A 19,550-nucleotide genomic window follows, 5' to 3' on the forward strand; every position below is an offset into this window, starting at 1 on the left:
TCCCTGAAGTCCGTGATTCATCCTAACTGCTCCCAGACGCAGGTAGCACTCGACACATTGTTGTCACATGTCAAGGCCGAAGTTCTCAGACTTGGGGATTTCACAGGACAGTATGTTGTTTCAAATTATGCAGCGGTCACAGGGTTACCAACATTTCATCTTGTTACACAAGACTAACATCCTTATTTAATGATAGCCCTACTTAATACGAAGAAAAAACTTAACTCTACCAGAAACATTCAACTTCCACCCACGACTATCATTGTTTCTACAGGATCTTTCTTTAGATTCAAAACATCGGGAGGAAATAAATACTTTAAATGAAGTGCAGTCAGGTATGCTGAACACACTTAGATTTATGAAAAGCCCTTTACGTGGTTCTTGTTTTTCACCAGAGATTGGTAAAAAGTTCATCACGGAACTGACTGCTGGTTTAGAGCATTCTGGAAGTCCACATCAATCTTATAGCACCCTCTATGCTAAGCTCTACCATGTATATGCCATTCCACTGGGTTCTCACAAAATATCACGTATGCAAATAAGCAATCTAAGATGCAGAAAAATTAAGAAACTAACCCAAGGTGGCACAACCAGTGAAAGAGCTGAGCTAGAAGCCCAGGGTCTTCTGCTGTATGGGAAGGGGCGGGGGCTAAAAATGTTAAAAATCTACTTACGTATTTGTTGGGGCACCTGGCTGGTTTAGTCAGTGGAGCATGCAACTTTTGATCATGCAATTGTGAGTTCGAGCCCCATGTTGGGTGTAGAGATTACTTAAAAGTAAAACCTTAAAAAAAACTACTGATGTATTTGTTGAAAGATGGGAAGGAAGGAAGGAAGGAAGGAAGGAAGGAAGGAAGGAAGGAAGGAAAGAAGGAAGGAAGGAAGGAAAGAAGGAAGGAAGGAAGGAAAGGAGGAAGGAAGGAAAGGGAAGAGAATCACACCAAATCCTATACCTTCAGGTCATCTAGGTTTGATGGCAGTGGGCCTGGTTTGAGAGAAGAGACACCAGTTTGTCCAGAAAAGTTGTTTTTGACAGGAGACAAAGGGGTATTGCTCAGTGGTGTTGAAGCAGAGTTTGGATTTCTGACCATCTGTTCATTCGGCTCCCTGAAAAACAAACAAAAAGGAGGCACTTAAAATATGGGCCATATATATATATGGGGGTGTAGTACTGTGATCTACGAGGAACTACATATTGGGTCCTTGTCCCTCTTGTTGGCACAGAACTCCTAAAATCCTTAGAATCTCCTTCAGTGATGAGAGCCACCGAGGTGTCACCTGTTATGTCAGTGAGGCGACTTTGTGAAAGCCCCTAGGTCACCTAAGGATGGGGGCTGATTGCCTGAGAACCAACCCTGTGGTTTGAGATTGGGGTTGTCAGCCCCACCCTCTGACCTCTGGGGAACCGGGCTGGAGGCTGAGTCATTCCTCAATGGCCACTGATTTAATCACTCTTGCCTGTAATGCAGCCTCCACAGCACCTAAAAGAATGGCGTTCAGTGAGCTTCCAGGTGGGTGAACACGTGGAGAACGAGGGGAGTGACCTGCTTGGAAGGGGCGTGGAAGCTCCTCACTTTCCCCCCTTACCTTGCCCTGTGCATCTCTTCCATCTGGCTGTTTCTGAGTTATATCCTTTTATAATAAACCAGTGATCTAGTAAGCAAAGTGTTTCTCTGATTTCTGCGAGCCACTCTAGCAAATTAATCAAACCCAAGGTGGAAATCGTGGGAACCTCTACTCTATAGCTGGGCTCAACCGAAAGCCCAGGTTACAACTTCTATGTAGGGCACCCAGCACCAGAGAATTGCTTGGTGCTGTGGGGAAAGGCCCCTACCCCCCACACATTAGATTTGGGTGGCCAGAACCCTTCATGGGTAGCTTGTGTTTAGATCAGGTCACAAGCTAATGGCCTGCAGGGATCAGGCAAGAAATAAATCAGCAGAAGAGGCAGGGTGAAGAAAACAACGGTGCGTGCTCAGTGGTAAGTGACAAGTGACACTCCAGCTGAGACCTGGGAGGACAGAGGGGAGCCATAGAGCCTTTGGCATAGGGGAGAGGGCATGGCCAGCTATGGCTGAGCAGATGCGCTGTCCTGTGGGCACACGAGCTCGCCTGGTTAAGCCCGTCTACACTCTGCACTCAACATCATTGCCAACCCGACCTGAGGCTGAACGGGGACAGGTAGCAGAACCCACATCCCAACTTTAGAGTTGAAGCGGATACCTAGTTAAAAGGTGACCCACAGTGAGGTCACATGCCTGGGTCCCGGAGTCAATTTTCGGGGCTGGTACCCAGTCACCCAGCTTTGTTGCTTCCTAAAGCATAGGGGCTGAGCAGATCCAAGAAATGGAATCATTCTTAGATGGGTTTTCTTTTCTGCTTCTACAATTCAATCTGAGAGTGCTAATCCTTTCTCTTTTCCCAAAGATACCTCTTACGAGGACATCGATTTATTTGCTACCCCCCAACCCTGGGCTTTCTGTTCCTGGAAAGGTGGGCATGGTTTCTAAATCCAGTCCCATTTGAAACCTATCAGATGAGGATGTGGTGCAATCGGGGACTCACTGGGCACCCAGGCGCTGGCCCCCTGAGCCTCAGACACAGAGGAGGCCTCCCCAACTGGTCTCTGCTCACCACTACCGCTGCCCTGGGCTCTCCCGACTTACTTGAGCTGAGCTTGGTGAATCCCGGGGTAGCTGAGCCGGTGCTGCTGTTGCTGCTGGCTGAGGATCTGGAGCTGCAGGAAGAGCTGCTGCTGCTGGAGCAGCCGGGCATAGGCCGAGTCCATGGGCGGAGGGGACTTCTCTGCCTTCTGGTCCGGGGGGATGTACTGGTGATATTTGAGCTTCTTCACCTTGGGCTTGGGGTCCTTGGGCTTTTTGTGGCGGTTCTTACTGTCGCTCAAAGATTTGGACTGCAAAGGGGATGAAGAAACAGCAGGTGCTTTAGGGGTGGGTAGGCATGGATGGATGTCATGGCTACATCACGAGGAGGTTCTGTTTAATGAGCTTTCTTGAATCCCAGAAATACAATTCAGCAAAGGCACAATGCACAAAGAGGTCCTGGGGCACTGAGGTATCTGTTGAACAGATCTATTGCAAGTGCCTCACCCTAGAAAGGGGGTTCATGAATCTTAGAAGTGGCTCCAGGAGCATTTCCTTCCCAGTGCAGAGTAAGATGTAAGCCTGCATTTCGCCTAGAATTCTTTCCTAAGCTAAAACCAACAGATGGCCTGATAAAGGACATGATCTGGTCTTGATATGGAGTCATAAGAAAGTTCCTTTCTATGGATACATGAAATCACCTTTGGTGATGCACTTAGAACAATGACTTATTAATGACATCATCTTGGATGAAATTAAGCTTGTCTTTAATGTGGCTTTTTGCTGCTTTGAGTGGAAAAGTAAGATAGCCCCCCCTCCCACCAATACCGCCAATACTGGTATAACCCCAGGAACTGACACCCTCTGAGATAATGATATTTGACTCACTATGAGAAGGGTCAGCCACCCACTGAGGTCCTTCTAGAAGCTTCCCATTGCAGAGCGTGACTTGGACACATTGAAAAAAGTCAAAGCTATAGGCCAGGAAGTTAAGACAAATTTCTGAACACGGTACAAATACTTTGCTACATCTCATCTGAAAATTGAGGAAAATATTCTTACTTTTTATCTCAGTGACCAATACAACGATGCTGAAAGATACCAGACAGATCTCACAGGACACTGTGGTTATACCTATGACCTGCTCCTGAAATCAAAAGGCCTCCATATTTTAGGAAACAGTAGTACGTACTGTCATCAGTTGAAAAAAATTAATTTTCAAGCCCTGACTTTAATTAGAGAAGCCTGAAATGAAGAACATGGATGTCATGACAAGTGTGTTGAGGATTTGCGGCAACCCTGCAAGGGGGGACGTGTGGTACCAGCAGTGTCCAGAAGAGGGGGCCCCTGAATAGCTGGTTGGCAGGGTCCCACTGGGCAGCTTCCCCATTTTAACCACAAAACACATCTGAAAGTGACCCATCCAAGCATACAACTTCCATTTCTCTGCCTCTGCACATCCCACCACTGGAGCCTCTTTTGTGTTTTCTCAAGGAGGCTTCTTCTCAGAAAGTAATAAATGATGAACACAAGAATTCCCTGTGTGCTTGGTGGATGGATTTCTCCTTGTTCCTTCATCGATTAGTGTTTGAGTTAATTAATCAGTCTTCTGCACTCATAAGAGCATTTCTGCAGGGCTCCTGCCATCAGCCTGGCCCTGCTTTGCTCCACCTCAGCTTCTGTTCCTGCCTCATCCTAGGACTTGCCTCCTCATCTGGGGGAGCTGCAGGCCCGGATTTAGCAGGTCAGTCGGGGTTGGGGAACTTTGCCTTCATGTTGCCTTGGTGCAGGGACTCTGAGCATTCCAGAAGTTACTCAAATTGGACTGTTTTCTCTGGAGAGTGGAAGGCAAAGGCTATTGAACCTGTGGAATTCTGATTCCACAGGACTGTAAAGTTTCAGACTCATTTTGAAACCAGGGGATACAAGGTTGTAAGTTTGTTTTTTTGCTTTTGTTTCTATTTCTGCCTAGAACTGCATGGCCCATGGGAGGGGAACACATTCGGCTCTCTAAAGCAGAGGTGGATACAACATCCAGTGGTTTAAGACCCAGGCGTGAATGTGTAAAGCAGGTTAGTATAATGCAAGAGGGCACGGCGCGGTCTGTGGGTCCATGATTGTTTTGCAAGAAGACATTCTATTCAAACCTGCTCACACCGTGGGCCTGCCCTGCAATGCACCACCCCAGCAGCCTACAATCAGTTTGCCTGTCCTGCCCTGCAAGACAAAATCCAAACCCCCTCTGCCAAACAAGACAGTTCACCCACCTGCATGACTCCCCCACCCCCACCCCCACCCAACAGCTTACCCCTCCAACCTCTTTTCTTTGTAATTTCCTGCTGTCTGCAACTCCTTCTGCACCTGTTACCCAACTTGGGCTCATCCTCTGAGTCCAGCTCACACTCCAGATCCCCTGGGAAGCCTTTCTCCACTCACAGCAAGAGGCCTCTCATCTGCAGGTCTCATATGGCATTTTGAGGCTGTCTGACAATGGTCACACCACTGCATACCCCGCTCAGGGGGTCGGGGAGACTGAAGTCCAGCCCCTGTTCTGCTTCCTACGCTACTGGCCTTGATGAAGGTGGTGCCCATCCCCTTCAGAAAGGGGACCCTCTTTCTTATTGTGGTAAAACACAAATAACAGAAAAATCACCCTGGTAACTATTTTATTTTATTTTAATTTTTTTTTAATTTTTTTAATTTTTTATTTATTTATGATAGTCAGAGAGAGAGAGAGAGAGAGAGGGAGAGGCAGAGACACAGGCAGAGGGAAAAGCAGGCTCCATGCACCGGGAGCCCGATGTGGGATTCGATCCCGGGTCTCCAGGATTGCGCCCTGGGCCAAAGGCAGGCGCTAAACTGCTGCGCCACCCAGGGTTCCCTGGTAACTATTTTAAAGTATACAATTCACAATGTTGTGCAAGCGTTATCACTATGTAGTTCCAGAATATTTTCACCAACCCAAAAGGAAACCCCATACCCATGAAGTAGTCCCTTCCCCTTCTCCATCTTGTGATTCCAAGAAAATACTCATCTGCTCTTCATCTCCATGGACTTACCTATTCAGGATATTTCATACAAATGGAGTCATACACTATGTGGCCTTTTGTGTCTGGCTTCCTTCAAGGCTCATTTCTGTGTCAGGCCTTCATTCCTCTTTATAACTGAATCATATTCCATTGTGTGGATATACCACATGCTTGCCCATCCCTCAGCTGATAGACATCTGAGTTAGTTCCAACTTTTGACTATTGTGAATAGTACTGTCATGAATATTCATGTCCAAGATCTTGTTAGAACACCTCATATGTACCTTACAAAGTCAATCGGGCAGAGATGTTTCCCTCGAGCTAGATTGCTTCCGTCTTTGAGAAGCCCTGTAGTATCCTCTTAATTTAGAGATGATGAATATCAAACAACTGAGAATTCATAGACATTGATCAGCAAGTATTTTCAATTCTTTGGTGGCATATACCTCAGGGGAGGAATTTCTGGGTCATATGGTAATTCTGTGTTTAATATTTTGAGGAACCACCAACCTGGTGTCTGTAGCAGATGTACCATGTGTGAGGGCTCTGAGCTCCAATCTCCACACCAATACTTGTGATTTTTCCATTATAGCCATTCTAGTAGGTGTGAAGTGGTATTTTGTTGTGATTTTTGAGTTTAATTTCTCTGAGGGCTAATGACACGGAATGCCTTTTCATGTGCTCATTGGCAATTTCTTTGGCAAAATGTCTATTCAGGTCCTTTGTCGCACATTTTTCTTACCTGGTCACAGCACTGTGTGGGTTAGTGGTAGCTGTGATACTTAATTAGACTATAGGCTCATTAGTGCAGGAGTCATATTTAAATTTTTTTTCTTTATTTTGAGAGAGAGAGAGAACACAAGTGAGGGGGAATGGTAAAGGGAGAAGAAGAAGTAGGCTCTCCACTGAGCAAGGAGCCCAATGGACGCGTGGCTCAATCCCAGGACCCCAGGATCATGCCTGAGTCAAAGGCAGATGCTCAACCGACTGAGCCTCCCAGATGCCCCAGGAATCATGTTTTATTCAGATATGATAATTTATCTTCTAGGAGCCTTCACTGAGAACAATTTTCCCTTCGTAGGATTTTATAGTTTTCAGGGTATTTATTCTTGTGCATTCTCTCAGTGGCCTCATATGTACCTTACAAAACCAATAGTGCAAAGATGTTTTCCCCAAGCTAGGTTGCTCCCTTCTTTGAGAAGCCCTATCATATCCTCTTAGCATAGAGATGATGAATATCAAACAACTGAGAATTCATAGACATTGACCGATCAACAGGGATGCTGGCTCTTCCACAAACAACCAGTCCTTCTGGATCAGCTGTGTGTCAACCTGCTCTTCATTGAAATTGACCTTCCTTTCCTCTGAGCAACTATCACATTTCCTTAGTGCAGTGAGGCTGAAGGCAGTGCTAATTTGACTTAAGCAAAATTTAAACACATTGGTAGAAATATTAACAAAATAAAATTTCTCTTGGTATACAATAGAAATAATATGAGCCATCTCCTTCCTCCACCTGCAGTGAACAAAGTTCATCAACAGTCATGTAATTCCAAAGCTGTTGAGCTGAGTAAATTGTAAAGCAAGGTTTAAGCTACTTAGGGAGTGAATTTTAAATGAGGTTTAGGGAGATTTACAGGGAGACTGAAATTTCTGCCATCCACTTAGAACTGCTTTTGTGTATATGCATGCAGTGGAAGGGACTCTGGGGCTGTTGCTTTAATACTGATGCTTAACTTATGATCTTTTGTTTCATTCATTCATTCATTCATTCATTCATGACAGACACACAGAGAGAGAGAGAGAGAGGCAGAGACACAGGCAGAGGGAGAAGCAGGCTCCATGCAGGGAGTCCAACGTGGGACTCGATCCCAGGTCTCCAGGATCACACCCCAGGCTGAAGATGGTGCTAAGCTGCTGGGCCACTGGCGCTGCCTCATTAACTTACGATCTTTTGAAAGATGTTTTATAAGAGATATCTCAGCTTTCATTAAGTGGTTGACCCTAGAGCTGAGATAACTTGCTCCCAAACTGATGAAAAGTTATTTGGGATAGGGGAACCTGGGTGGCTCAGTTGTTAAGTGTCCTACCCTTGATTTTGGCTCAGGTCAAGACCTCAGGGTTGTGAGATTGAGCCCCTCTTTGGGCTCCATGCTGAGTGTGGAGCCTGGTTAAGATTCTCTCTCTCCCTGTCCCTCTGCTCCTCCCCCGCCAAACAAAACAAAACAAGTCATTTGGGATAAAATAGTATGAAGAAGACCAAATGATTATTAGTAAGAGGCAGTTAATTGGTAAGAGGAGAGAGCCCTCTGTGAACTATTAAGTATAATGCAGAGAAAAGTTAACCAAGAATCTGCTATAATGCTTGTACTCAACTGGGAAGGCAACCCGTCCCTTTATCTCCAAAGGGAGACAGGCTTGAATGTTTGAGGTTTTATATTATGCAAGGCCTCGATCTGCTTCCTCTGCATAAAACCCAACTCCTCTCTACCTGTTTGTTGGTATTACCATCAGCTGTGCCTGTCTCTAGGCTGACCTTATGAAGTCTTTTAAGTCAGGAACATGCTGGCTGAGTTGTGATTGCAAAGAAATGCAAGCACATGGGTTTCTCCTCCATGGGGAAGATCCCTGCTGTGCCTACACAGATAACAGACTTGATCCGCACACACGGATGGCACCTTAATCCCCTCCTGACTTGCAATGCTCCCGGTGGATTGAGCCTACACATGGATCCATGTGACTCTCCTCATGTTGCCACACCTAACTCAGAGAGCTCTGCTCCCAGCTGGCTCTATGAGAAAGCACGCAGGCAGGTACTGGGAGGCTGGCCCGTCCCTACCTTTACGGCGGTGTGTACAGCGATCGGGTTGCCAAGAGGACCGAGCCCCTGCTTCCCTGTGTCTGACTGGTTGCTGGGCTGTGAGGCTGAGTCTTTTCTGTCATTTTCTGAGCCAGAAGAATGATCCTGAAAGCCAAATTTCAGCAGATTAGGATGCAGGAGGAAAAACTGTATGACAGAACCAAAGTAGAGGCCCTCCTCCTCTACCACATACATGGCTCTGCTTTTTCAATCTTAACTTCACATCCAAGTTCATATCACATTACCTCCCCAGGGAAAGGAGTCACATATGTAAGTTGTCAACCAACTGAGGTTACATTTGAGAGATAAAGGGGTCATCATTAATAATTATTCCAGAAGATAGGAATAGAAATGGCCTGTTGTAGGCCAACCCAGACAGCTGGTTACTCTGTATGAGGGTTCCACCTGTGACAATGTCTACTTGTTGGACTTGATAATGAGATTGATGAAAAAAGGAAGAGGGAGGAGTAGGTGTAGGAATTTAGTGGAACATAGGATCAAAAGACCTGATAAAAATGGTGTTAGCAGATAGAGGGAAAGTGCATGTATGTGTGTGTTTCTGGATATATATGTTTGTATGTATGCATATGTGTATATGTGCATGTACACATTTGCATGTGTGTGCATGTGTGTGAGTCTGCACATATGTGAATGTGTCTGTACATATGTGTGTATGTGCATACATGTATAGGTATGTACATGTGTGTATGTCCAGATATATGTGTGAATGTATATATGTGATGTTTGTGTGTATATGCATGTGTTTATGTATATTCATATGTGTATATGTGTACATATGTGGTGTGTGTCTGTGTACATATGTATATGTATGTGTGGTATGTGTATTTATGTATATTTACGTGTGTGTATATGTGTGCATATGTGGTGTGTGTCTGTTTATGTATATTTATGTGTACATGTGTATATATGTATGTGTCTGTGGTGTGTTTATGTACATTTACTTGTGTGTGTATATATGTAGGTGTACACGTGTGTATATGTAGGGGTGTGCATGGAGTGTCACAAACAACCTTTATGAGATACATGTTTCTTATGTGAAAGAAGTGGAAAAACAAGTAATTATCTTGTCCCTCTCCTGCAATCTGATGCTGTGACAAAAAGGGACAAGGTCTCCTCCTGGAGCATCTCAGCCCTTTCCTGAGCCTTGGCATCTGTAAAGGTCTGTAGAGCCCTTTCCTCTTGAGATTCAGTCTCCTTATCTCACTGGAGCTGCTAGGTGCAGGGACAAAATGATGCACTCAGCCTGGCATCATCCTGCGCTCGTTCCCTTCCACCCCTTCTTCTGGGTTAAGCAGACGAGAATTTGTCTTCTCCTGAAACCATTCTTAAATCAGAAGCCAAGGAACTTGCCATCAGAATCACAGATACAAAGGATCCAAAATTTCGTTTGCTGTTATCAGAGAAGCTCGGCTGTGACGACCAGCTGCGGCACACAGGGGAAGTGAACACGCTTTGATTCTAAAACCATGCACGATACACGTTTGGATGTTTCAGCTCTGCTTTAACAAGAGCTCTCATTTTCCTCCCATTCTACATTTTCTCCTTGCCAGTCCCAGCTTTGCTCACCTCGTGGTGTGAAGAAGGGCACGACAACGACAGGTAAGTAGCGGGGTTTCCGGAACAGGGCTCTGGATGATAATTAGCAAAGCTGTCCCTGATACCCATATGGCAATTTCCAGTGTAAACATGGTTTCAAATATAACATAATACCAAATTTCAACCCATCACATAATTCCCCTGAGGCCAGCAGGACCAAACTCTTCCTAAAAGGGAGGTTCTCTGCAAAGTCTGTGGGTGGAAGGCCCACGTCTTGCTGCCACACTGATGCATCTCTTTCCTTGTGTATGAATGTGTGCGTGTGCCCACACGCATCTTGGCCTAGGGGCTGCATGAATACCCTCGTGCTAGGCTGAAGGAAGCCCCCAGCAAGCCTCTGTGTGGTTTCTAGAGGTGGAAGCTCCAGGGGGTGGGGAACCTGCAGCGTCTGGAGACCATGCAGCTGCTCAGCCTCACAGAGCCTGGGTTCCTCCTCCATCAGAAGGGACACAAATGCTGCCTGCCTGGAGGGCACTGTGGCACCTCAAAGAAAAATGCTTGGAAAGTGCCTCGCACGGTTTCTGGGAGGGACTGAGCACTTAATGCATGCAGCAGCTATTGCTAATTATTTTTCTTACCAATGTGCTTTTGACAGTATTTGCAATGTATGTTCCTTACATTTCAGGAATTTGAGGATTTGTCCAGAAAGGGGTGAGTGCTGTTCTTGGGTTGGGCTGGATATGGACCTTGCAGGGGTTTGGCAGGGAGAAATCTGTAAGGATAGAACCATCTTGGGGCTCCCTGCTGTGTAGACAATCAGCACCTCTGCTCTGCACTCCCCCAGGGCCCTGTAGAGATTCCTCAGGGAGTGGGAAGTCTGTGGGCTTTGAAATTGGTCCTGTTCTGGCCCATTCTATCTGGGAGATCATTGGTGAGTCATCTGGTCTCAGGGAGTCTCTTTTCTATCTTGTCCATAAATTTGGCAGATAAAAGATACCCACTTGGAAGAGTAGATGCTTAAAGAGTAAGTCAAAGGGTATAGTCCTGAGGATTCTCTTTCTGGAGGTTTTGGCCACCACACACTGATCCCTGAACTGGATAGGGGGTGAAGAGACACGAGGTTGAAGTGCCATCAAGAGATATTTCCAGGGTCTCTAAGCAAAGGTGGCAATGTGCTTTTGAGCCCATGAAGACACGACAGACTGAGGTGTGATTTGTTTACCTGGACTGCCCCCAGAGGACCTGCCAAAGGGGTCTCTGAAGCTTTAGCGTCTGCAGGGGATCCCGCTGAGCCCTGGGGGTCTTCGCTTCGAGTCTGGTCTGGAGAAAGCCCATCACTGCTGCTGTCCTCTTCAAAGGCAAATGCATCTGCAGATTTGGAGAAACTCACCTGGTTACCTGATGGGGTAAAATCCAAGAACTGGATCAGTGGCTTGGGCACACCAAAGCACTTTCTGGAAATGCTTCACTGTGTTATCCCTATCAGGAGCACACATCTATCTCCTTCAATCTGTTTCTGGTGCCAGGTACAAGTGAAGACAGGTTTTAACTTACGGGGCGCCTCTTCTATTTACTCTAAATGGGAACTCATCTTTATAAAAATGGTACATCTGGCAGGGAAGAATGCAGGACCTAGTAATGGTCTCTCTTGGCTTGTAAAAGTCTACCTTCAGGTTTGTCTATTCCTGCACATTTTCTTTTTTTTAATATTATTTATTTATTCATTTATTCATGAGAGACACACAGAGAGAGGCAGAGACACAGGCAGAGGGAGAAGCAGGCTCCATGCAGGTAGCCTGATGTGGGACTCAATCCTGGAACCCCAGGATCACGCCCTGAGCAGAAGGCAGATGTTCAACCACTGAACCACGCAGGCATCCCTCCTGCACATTTTCTATGTGAGACTTGCATCTTTTTGAAACAAATCAGGGAAGATGAAGAAAAGAAAGAGGCCACTGGATACAGAATTAGGCCAAAGGAGAGCACAGATGGAGAATGCCCGTCTCCCTCAGGTTTTATGATGCGACACAGAACCGAGATGACAATTGCCCTTTGCATCGTACTCAAATAAAAAGCAGGGCACACAGCACAAAATGTTTAGGAAACTTTGCAAATCAGGCGAAGCCAGAGTGCTACTGAGTCTAAATTCCTAAAGGTCAGAATTAGCTAATGTCACCAGTATCACAAAAAGCCCCTTTCAACTAATGCACAGCTGTTTATAAAAGCCATAAATATGTTCCAAAAACTGCAGCGTGATCTTTTTTTTTTAAAATTATTATTACTTGGATTTTCTTTGTATTCCTCGTATCTCTGTGTCTATTTTGGAAACCTTCAACAGCTGGAAAAGCAAAAATTCTTCCTCGGCAGCCTGCATGGCCTTTGGAAGGGACCAGTTCATCAGCTTGGCGGGGAGGGACTAGCAAATAGGTGGCATGACAATGATATCCTTCCATGTCCTTTATGGATTTTGTTGTTGTTGTTGTTGTTGTTTTTCTTTTACAGTGCTGAATTGTATCTGGCTTATTATCCGGCTGCACGGTATAAAATGTGCTCAGGCCACATAGGCCCTCCTGACCCGATCCCAGGCTCGGCTCTTCTAAAGGCATTTAGGTATTATCAGGAAGTTTCCCAGCCCGGTATTCTGCAATCACACAGACAAGAACTTTTGACTCCTGCTTCGTGCAGATAAGAGAGGGGGAGCTTTCACGGTGGAGATTGGAAAAGCAGCAAGGAGCTGCAAGAAATGGAACGAGTATGGTTTGGGGCTTGTCATCACCACCACTGCTGGCATCTGTCACGGACCCTCACTCAGACATCCAAGTGTCAAATCAGGAAAGAGCCGGACAAAGACAGGGCAGGTGGAAATTCCAGCTGCCGCCGCCCTCCTCCTCCCGGGGCACCCCACTAACCTAGAAGGACTTAGGGACCAGCATGGCTGCTCCAGCGCTTCGAGGACTGTTTATAAACCTTTATAATATTAATCTATAATTTATCCCTAGGATTTTCTATCCTTAGGTCTAATTATTTCTTTAGAGGCAACCTCATGATGCCTTTTCTGACTGTAAATGTAAGAGTTACTTGCCAGAAACATTCATATCATGTGAAGAGGCCTAACCTATACATTCATCCCATTTTCTGTTCACGATTTTGTGTCTCTTCTAATTTTTTTTGTTTTTTGGTGCCTCTTCTAGATTTAGTTCTGTGCATATGACAAAACACACACACAGGCACAAAGTATTTCATTTGGATGGGACTGGTGAAATACATCTTCTGAAACTTGCTTTATTCACCCTACAATGTTACTTAGAGTCCTTTCCTTGGGAGCACGCAGAGATAGTATTCAATTAAAAACATTTTTTTTTTTTTTTTTTTGGCAATAGCTACACAGTACTCCATTGTATTACTGGAAACTTTTATTTTTCAACTTCTATTTGCAGAGGTGTCCTTTTTTTTTTTTTTAAACCAGAAAGAATTTGAAATAAAAAACACCTGTTTGGTTTTTTTAATGTAAAATAACACCTGTTTACCTATCACCGGAAATAAATAAGTTCTAGCCTTTTGGGATATTTATGTCAGCAACCCATTTGTTTTCTAAGAGAGAGGTTTTACTGGGGATTTGACAACTGCTGACTTATTTCTTTGCAATCTGGGGTGGCTCTTCCCCCTTCGGTGCTCTATTGTAAGAGTCCAGGGTTACACCCTTCCTTTCTCTTACAGGGAACCCTGAACTCTTCGAATAGACCTTTATTTGTCATTGAAATTTCAAGTCCTGCTTCTGTTGGTGGAATTGAAGGCACTGTCCCTGTTCGAAGGCTTACCTTCTGTGTTATTAAGGGCCAGGCAGATGTGGGAGGGTTGTGGGGAATGACAAGCCTTCCCCACCCAGGAAATCACAGCATTTTGTTGGATTTGCTCGACACATGCCCTGAGCCAACACCACTTCCATCCTCAGAGAGTCCTGCATGTGAGTGCATTAGGTCCTTGGGGTACCCAGTCTTGTCTGCCGGACAGGACCGTCCACCTGAAAGCTTTATGATATCCCCTCCCGAATGCCCTCAGTCTAACTGGGTATAGAGCTTTTCCACAAGATCTGATTCTCTACAGGGCAGAGACACCTGCACCCCACGGGCCCCCCACCATCTCACCCACACCCACACCCATGCTGAGTTTCACACCCCAAGTGCGCACACATCAGAGGAAGTTCATCACATCACAACGGTGTCTGAATAGTCTAACATGTGAGTAGAAATGTTACAAGAGGCAGACAGAGAAAAAGAGAGAGGATGGTTCCTTTTCTCATCTGCAACATCCCACTTGCTTTCAAATGGAGTGACAGCAAACGATAAAAAGTTTGTATCAGGAGTTTATGTAGTAGTAGCAGCAGTAAGAAAAAGCATCCACCTTTGTTGGGTCTCATAATGGTCCAGTAAGTCAGAGCAGGGGCACATTTTCTGGTTGCTGTTTTGTGTCTGAGGACATGCAAGCTCCGACACCCCGTCGCATAGGGACTGAGCCAAGACGGCAGTGTGACTTCAGGGCCACCAGCAGACGGGTGGGCAATGAACATCCATTACTCTCCCTGGAAGCCACCAGCTGGCGGCATGTCCTTTAGGGAACACCCACTGGGTAATGGAAGAGGACATAGTAGAGCAAGCACCTCTCCTTTTTCTACACATGTGCTTTAAGGCTCTCTCCATATTCCACAGCACCTTGTACTTGAGTTTTTGAGGTTTAGGGGACTGGTGATGACACTGCGATCATGAGGACGGAGAAGGCGGGACATTATGGGGAGGGCGGTTGTGATGAATTGCATGGGGGACTCATCTCAGAAAAGGGGATGGAAGGATTCCAGAAGCCTCGCTGTTGTCACCAGTTATTCAGCATGCCTTTCCTGCATTGACACCTGGCATTTGGTGACCTAGGAGCAGGGCAGGAGATGATGGGGAAAAGCCTCAAAGTAGAGTGTCTGGAATAAAGGAGTCAGAATCAGGGCCACTTTCCCCAGAGCTGGATAGGGTACTCTCTGGTTATGGTGTCCCCAGCCAGCCTGCACCCTTCAGGAGAAGTTAGAGACGCAGAAGGAAAATCAGATACAACTCGAGGAAGAGCTCATTTCCCTGGGACACAGTTGGAGACATTGGGCAAGGACTAGACTGCCTGGCGAGTGTGGAGATGGGCCAGGATACCGGGAGGAGGCAAGACTGGGTTGAGCCTGAAATGACCGCCAGCTGTGGACAAGACAGACAGACAGACAGGGCGCACCTGACATTCCCGGGGGTGGGGGGGGTAGCAAAAGGGAAGCTAACGGAGTGGCCAACAGCAGAATGGCTGTGGGAAGGGGAGGAAGAGCTTTCCCCCGGCCGGGGGACGGGACTATTTTGGAGCCAGTCCCTGGAGAGACACAGCTGCCAGGAGTCTACTGGATCAAGGGACGAGCAATCATTTAAAGAGGTTTGTCGGTCTAAGTCAATGAAGAAGCCATGTGCGTTCGCGCAGCCAGGTTCGGAGTGGTCTTTTACACCTGGAGGAGCCAACGGGGTGAGGGCGAAGGCCCCAAATAGGACTCCTATTTGTCTGATCTCTAAAAGGCACCATGTGCCAGGTCAGAACGTGCTATTGAGGCCACACAGTTACATAGAGACCCTGCTCTGGGTCGGGGAGGAGGGCTGCCCATCGCCACCGCCTCAGGGCTGCAGGTGGCTTGGCTCGGTGACCAAGTGGCCCCCACATGGCTGCACACTCAGTTCAGCCCCTGTCGGCAGGAGAAGCTAAACAGAGAGGCACTGGGAGCAAAAGGCAGTGGCTTCCTTTTGGGGATGATGGATGATGTGTTTGTTTAGCGCGGCCAGTAAGGGCTTAAAGTCTGGACTCGGGCGGTTTTGGTTTTGCTTCTTGGTCCTTTTACCACTTCAGCGCTAGTTCTTGTTGGCAAGTTACTGAACCACCCAGAGCCTCAGTGTCCCTGTCCCGAAAATGAAAGTAACAGTCCTCATCACCTCTCCAGGCTTTGAGGATTAAGACAGCGTCACCCGTGCCCAGCGCCCAGCCCAGTCCCTGAAGGGCAAGCGCTCAATCATTTCTAGCCCTGAGGATTGTCGTTGCTTTCGTTAGGAGTATCTGCTTGTGGCAAGTCTGCCTTTCTCAAAAAAAAAAAAAGAAAAAAAAAAAAAGACCACCCAAGAGGCAGTGGGTCCTGCAGTCAGTTTTGCAAAGATCAGCACAATTCCAGAGTCTTTTGCTTTGTTTTGTTTTGTTTTTTAAAAATGGTTTGTCCTGAGGGGGTCGTCCTAGGAAAGCCAGACAGACAGACCTTCCCCCAGGGCCAGTGAGTCACGGGAAAGGCTGCTTGTCACTGCCTCTCCCTCCTGGCTCAAGCCAGGCTCATGTGGAAAGGCACAAAGGTCATCTTATCGGCCTGCCTCTGGAACAACCAAGTCTGTGGGCTTTGTGCTGTGACCCTGGGCCTCCTCTCCAATCTCCCCCCATCCCCCGCACGGGGCGCCCTGGATGCTGCTGGAGTGCGGTGCGCTGGCTATTGTCCCTGTACACACGTCAGGTGGTGCGGTGACAAGGACCCGCTTTGGGAAGCCCTGACATCATCCCCCCCCAACCCCGCTATGCCCACGGGGCTGGCTCTGGGCACCGGCCCCTGGGGGATGTGGGCCTGGCGGCTCTGAGCTTTCCCTGTCCCTCTTGGAAGCAATTAGATGAATGAGTCAGTTGTACTTTCTTTGCATAAACATTTAAAAATCCAAGATTAAGTGAGATAGCTGGAGCCCTAGGTACCTTTCCGCTAGGACCCGCCCCAGGGGCAGGAGACCATGAAGTGGGACCGTAGGAGAGCTATTTTAATTCACAGACAGACCATCTCTTCTTAATGCCCTCTTGGAAGAGACTGAAGTAAAATCCATTTCCAAAGGGATGTGATCCCTGGGGAAGTAACTCTGGTTTAAATGTGGCTCTCGCCTAAAGATATTTTAATACACGGAAGATGCCACCGTCTGTAGAGGATGGACGGCATCTTCCAACAAAGGCAGAACCTGCTGCTCTTGAAAGGGATTAGATAGATGCCTTTTTTATGGAATTGGATGTCAGTGGATGTTTAGAGGAGCGACCACTCCTTTTCTTCAGATTCCTGGCAGTTTAGAAATTTGCCTTAAGTCTAAGGCATAACGCTGGTGCTAGGACCACATGAGTGGAGAACGACAGTTCACAGGACTCAACCTGTGTCAGAGCTTGAGGTTAATTCTCAAGGGACGAAGGAGACCAGAAAGTGTGTGAAGATACTTGAGCCTCGTTTCTTGCTTCCCTTCTACCGGCTGCCCCATCAGAGCTCTCTCAGGGGAGCAGCACCTGTCTCCAGCTACAGGCACTTCGTGATGCCAGTGACCGCTTCATGGGGCAGCAAAGGCCCCCAGCACAGAAAACTATTTTTCACATATGCCTCAAGCCCCCCTGCCCCCTTTCCTCAGGATCGGGTGCATTTTTGAAATTATTTCTCATTATGGAATGATAAATTCTGTCCACGAGAAAGTTTTGCCAAAACAAACCTATTCTTTCCTCCTCCTCCTCCTCCTCCTCCTCCTCCTCCTCCTCCTCCTCCTCCTCCTCCTCCTTCTTCTTCTTCTTCTTCTTCTTCTTCTTCTTCTTCTTCTTCTTCTTCTTCTTTCTCCTTCTCCTTCTCCTTCTTTCTTCTCCTTCTCCTTCTTCTTCTTCTTCCAAAGCAAACGACTCTACCATCTGGCTCAGGGCCATGATTATTGTCTATTTGCCTTGAAATAAATGATCAGAGCGTCAGGACTTCCAGACACTGAAGAATGACCGGATTGTTAGTAAATAGGAATTGTTTTCTTTGGTTATGAAGTCTGCAGCTTGGGGATGTGAGTGAGCAAAGACTAGCATCAGATCTTTTAGAAATGGAAGTGACAGCTGTAAATGGATGTCTTCCAGACCAGCCCTGGTGGACTAGAAATACTGCTCCTTATGTTAAAGGGTTATAGTGATGCAAAGAGCTAATTTATCTTTGACAACGGAGTCGCAGGTTCAAGTCTTTTTTTTTTTTTTTTAAAGTAGCTGAGTAGCTGACTTGGGCATTCAGGTGGCCACCTGGGCCAGACCAAGGGAAAGGTGAGGACACTTTAGGAGGAGGAGTTCGTCTGTTAGAACTGAAAACCAGCATCCTCCCACTGTTTGAAAAAAACCAGGAAAGGCAGCAGGGGTTCTGTTTCACTTAAGCAGAAGCCAGGCCTCTGGACAAGAAGCAGCTTCCTTGGAAGCTGAGGGATGTTTCTCCTGTCAAGTAAAGACTCAGATGGCCAGATAGAGAATTAACAATCTAGGAGTAGGCTCCCAGGGGTCTCAAAATGAAGGATCTTTAAGTAATAATGACCCACTAATCAGCTCAAGGAGGCCATGCTAAACTCCAGTATATAATTTCTGTTCTCATAAATCCTCACTCCCCTGTAACATCATATTTGGTGTTTTGTTTCAGGGTTCTGTCCTGAGAGACTCTGCCTGTTTGCATTTGTGATATGGTGATTTATAGTAAGAAATGTATACTTGGACTTCGACCCCCTTTCTGGCACAGAGCTCTGAAAAATCCTTGGAATCTTCTAAGTGATGAGAGCCACAAAAGTGTCATTTGTTATGTTAATGAGGTGGTTTCTGGACCTCACCTAAGGATGGGGGCTGGTGGCTAGGAGAACCAACCATGTGATCAGAAGGCCTGGAAATTTCAGTTCCAACCCCTGATACCCAGGGAGAGGAGAGGGGCTGGAGATTGAGTTCAGTCACCAGTAGTCGATGATCTAATCAATTGTGACTGTAATGAAACCTCCATTAAAAGCCCAAAGGGATAGGGTTTGGAGAGATTCTGGATTGATGACCATGTGGAGATTTGGGAAGAGTGGTATACCTGAAGAGCATGGAAGGCCCTCACCCTTTCCCTATACCTGACTCAGACTTTGCATCTCTTCTATTACTGGGCTATACCCTTTCATAGTAAACTGGTAATCCAGTAAGTAAATGGGTTTCCTGAGTTCTGTGAACTGCTTTAGCAAACTAACTGAACTCAAGGGGGGCAGTGTGGGAAACTCGGAGCTGTAGTTAGTTGATCAGAAGCATAGGTGACAGTGTTTGTGACTGGTGTCTGAAGAGGAGGGTGACCTTGCAGGACTGAACTCTTTACCTGTGAGATCTGATGCTATACCAGGTAGGTAGTGTCAGAATTGAGTTGAATTATAGGATGCCCAGATGGTGTTCTGCACATTGCTTGTTGGTATGGAGAATCCCTTCCCCCCATATGTTGGAAGTGGGTGCTCAGACCCCTTTAGTGACTTTCTAGGAAGAGGAAACAGGGAATCAGGTGCATACTCCTCTGAAATGTGGCCATGAGGAGGCCTAAGCTTCCTCCTGTGGAAGTCAAATCAGAAAGTCAAAGCAATCTTGAAAAAGAAGACAAAACTAGAGGTATCACAATCTCCAATTTCAAGATATACTACA

The 19,550-nt window shown here is 46.5% G+C and overlaps 1 protein-coding gene across 20 annotated transcripts in view; it reads right to left on the reverse strand.

The window, feature by feature from the left end:
- The window catches only part of MYOCD (myocardin), a 306,072-nt gene that overhangs the window by 23,575 nt on the left and 262,947 nt on the right, over positions 1-19,550 (reverse strand). For 17 of the 20 annotated variants that reach the window (XM_072821087.1, XM_072821089.1, XM_072821084.1 and 14 more), the window contains 4 exons: positions 11,272-11,447; positions 8,472-8,597; positions 2,667-2,914; positions 954-1,107 (listed from right to left, as the gene is read on the reverse strand). In XM_072821087.1, the coding sequence (XP_072677188.1) occupies positions 954-1,107; positions 2,667-2,914; positions 8,472-8,597; positions 11,272-11,447 (704 nt within the window). The remainder of the gene's footprint in view (positions 1-953; positions 1,108-2,666; positions 2,915-8,471; positions 8,598-11,271; positions 11,448-19,550) is intronic. The other 3 variants (XM_072821079.1, XM_072821080.1, XM_072821095.1) reach the window with 1 other exon arrangement.

Source organism: Canis lupus, chromosome 3 (genome assembly GCF_048164855.1).
Source record: "Canis lupus baileyi chromosome 3, mCanLup2.hap1, whole genome shotgun sequence".
Lineage (NCBI taxonomy): Eukaryota > Metazoa > Chordata > Mammalia > Carnivora > Canidae > Canis > Canis lupus.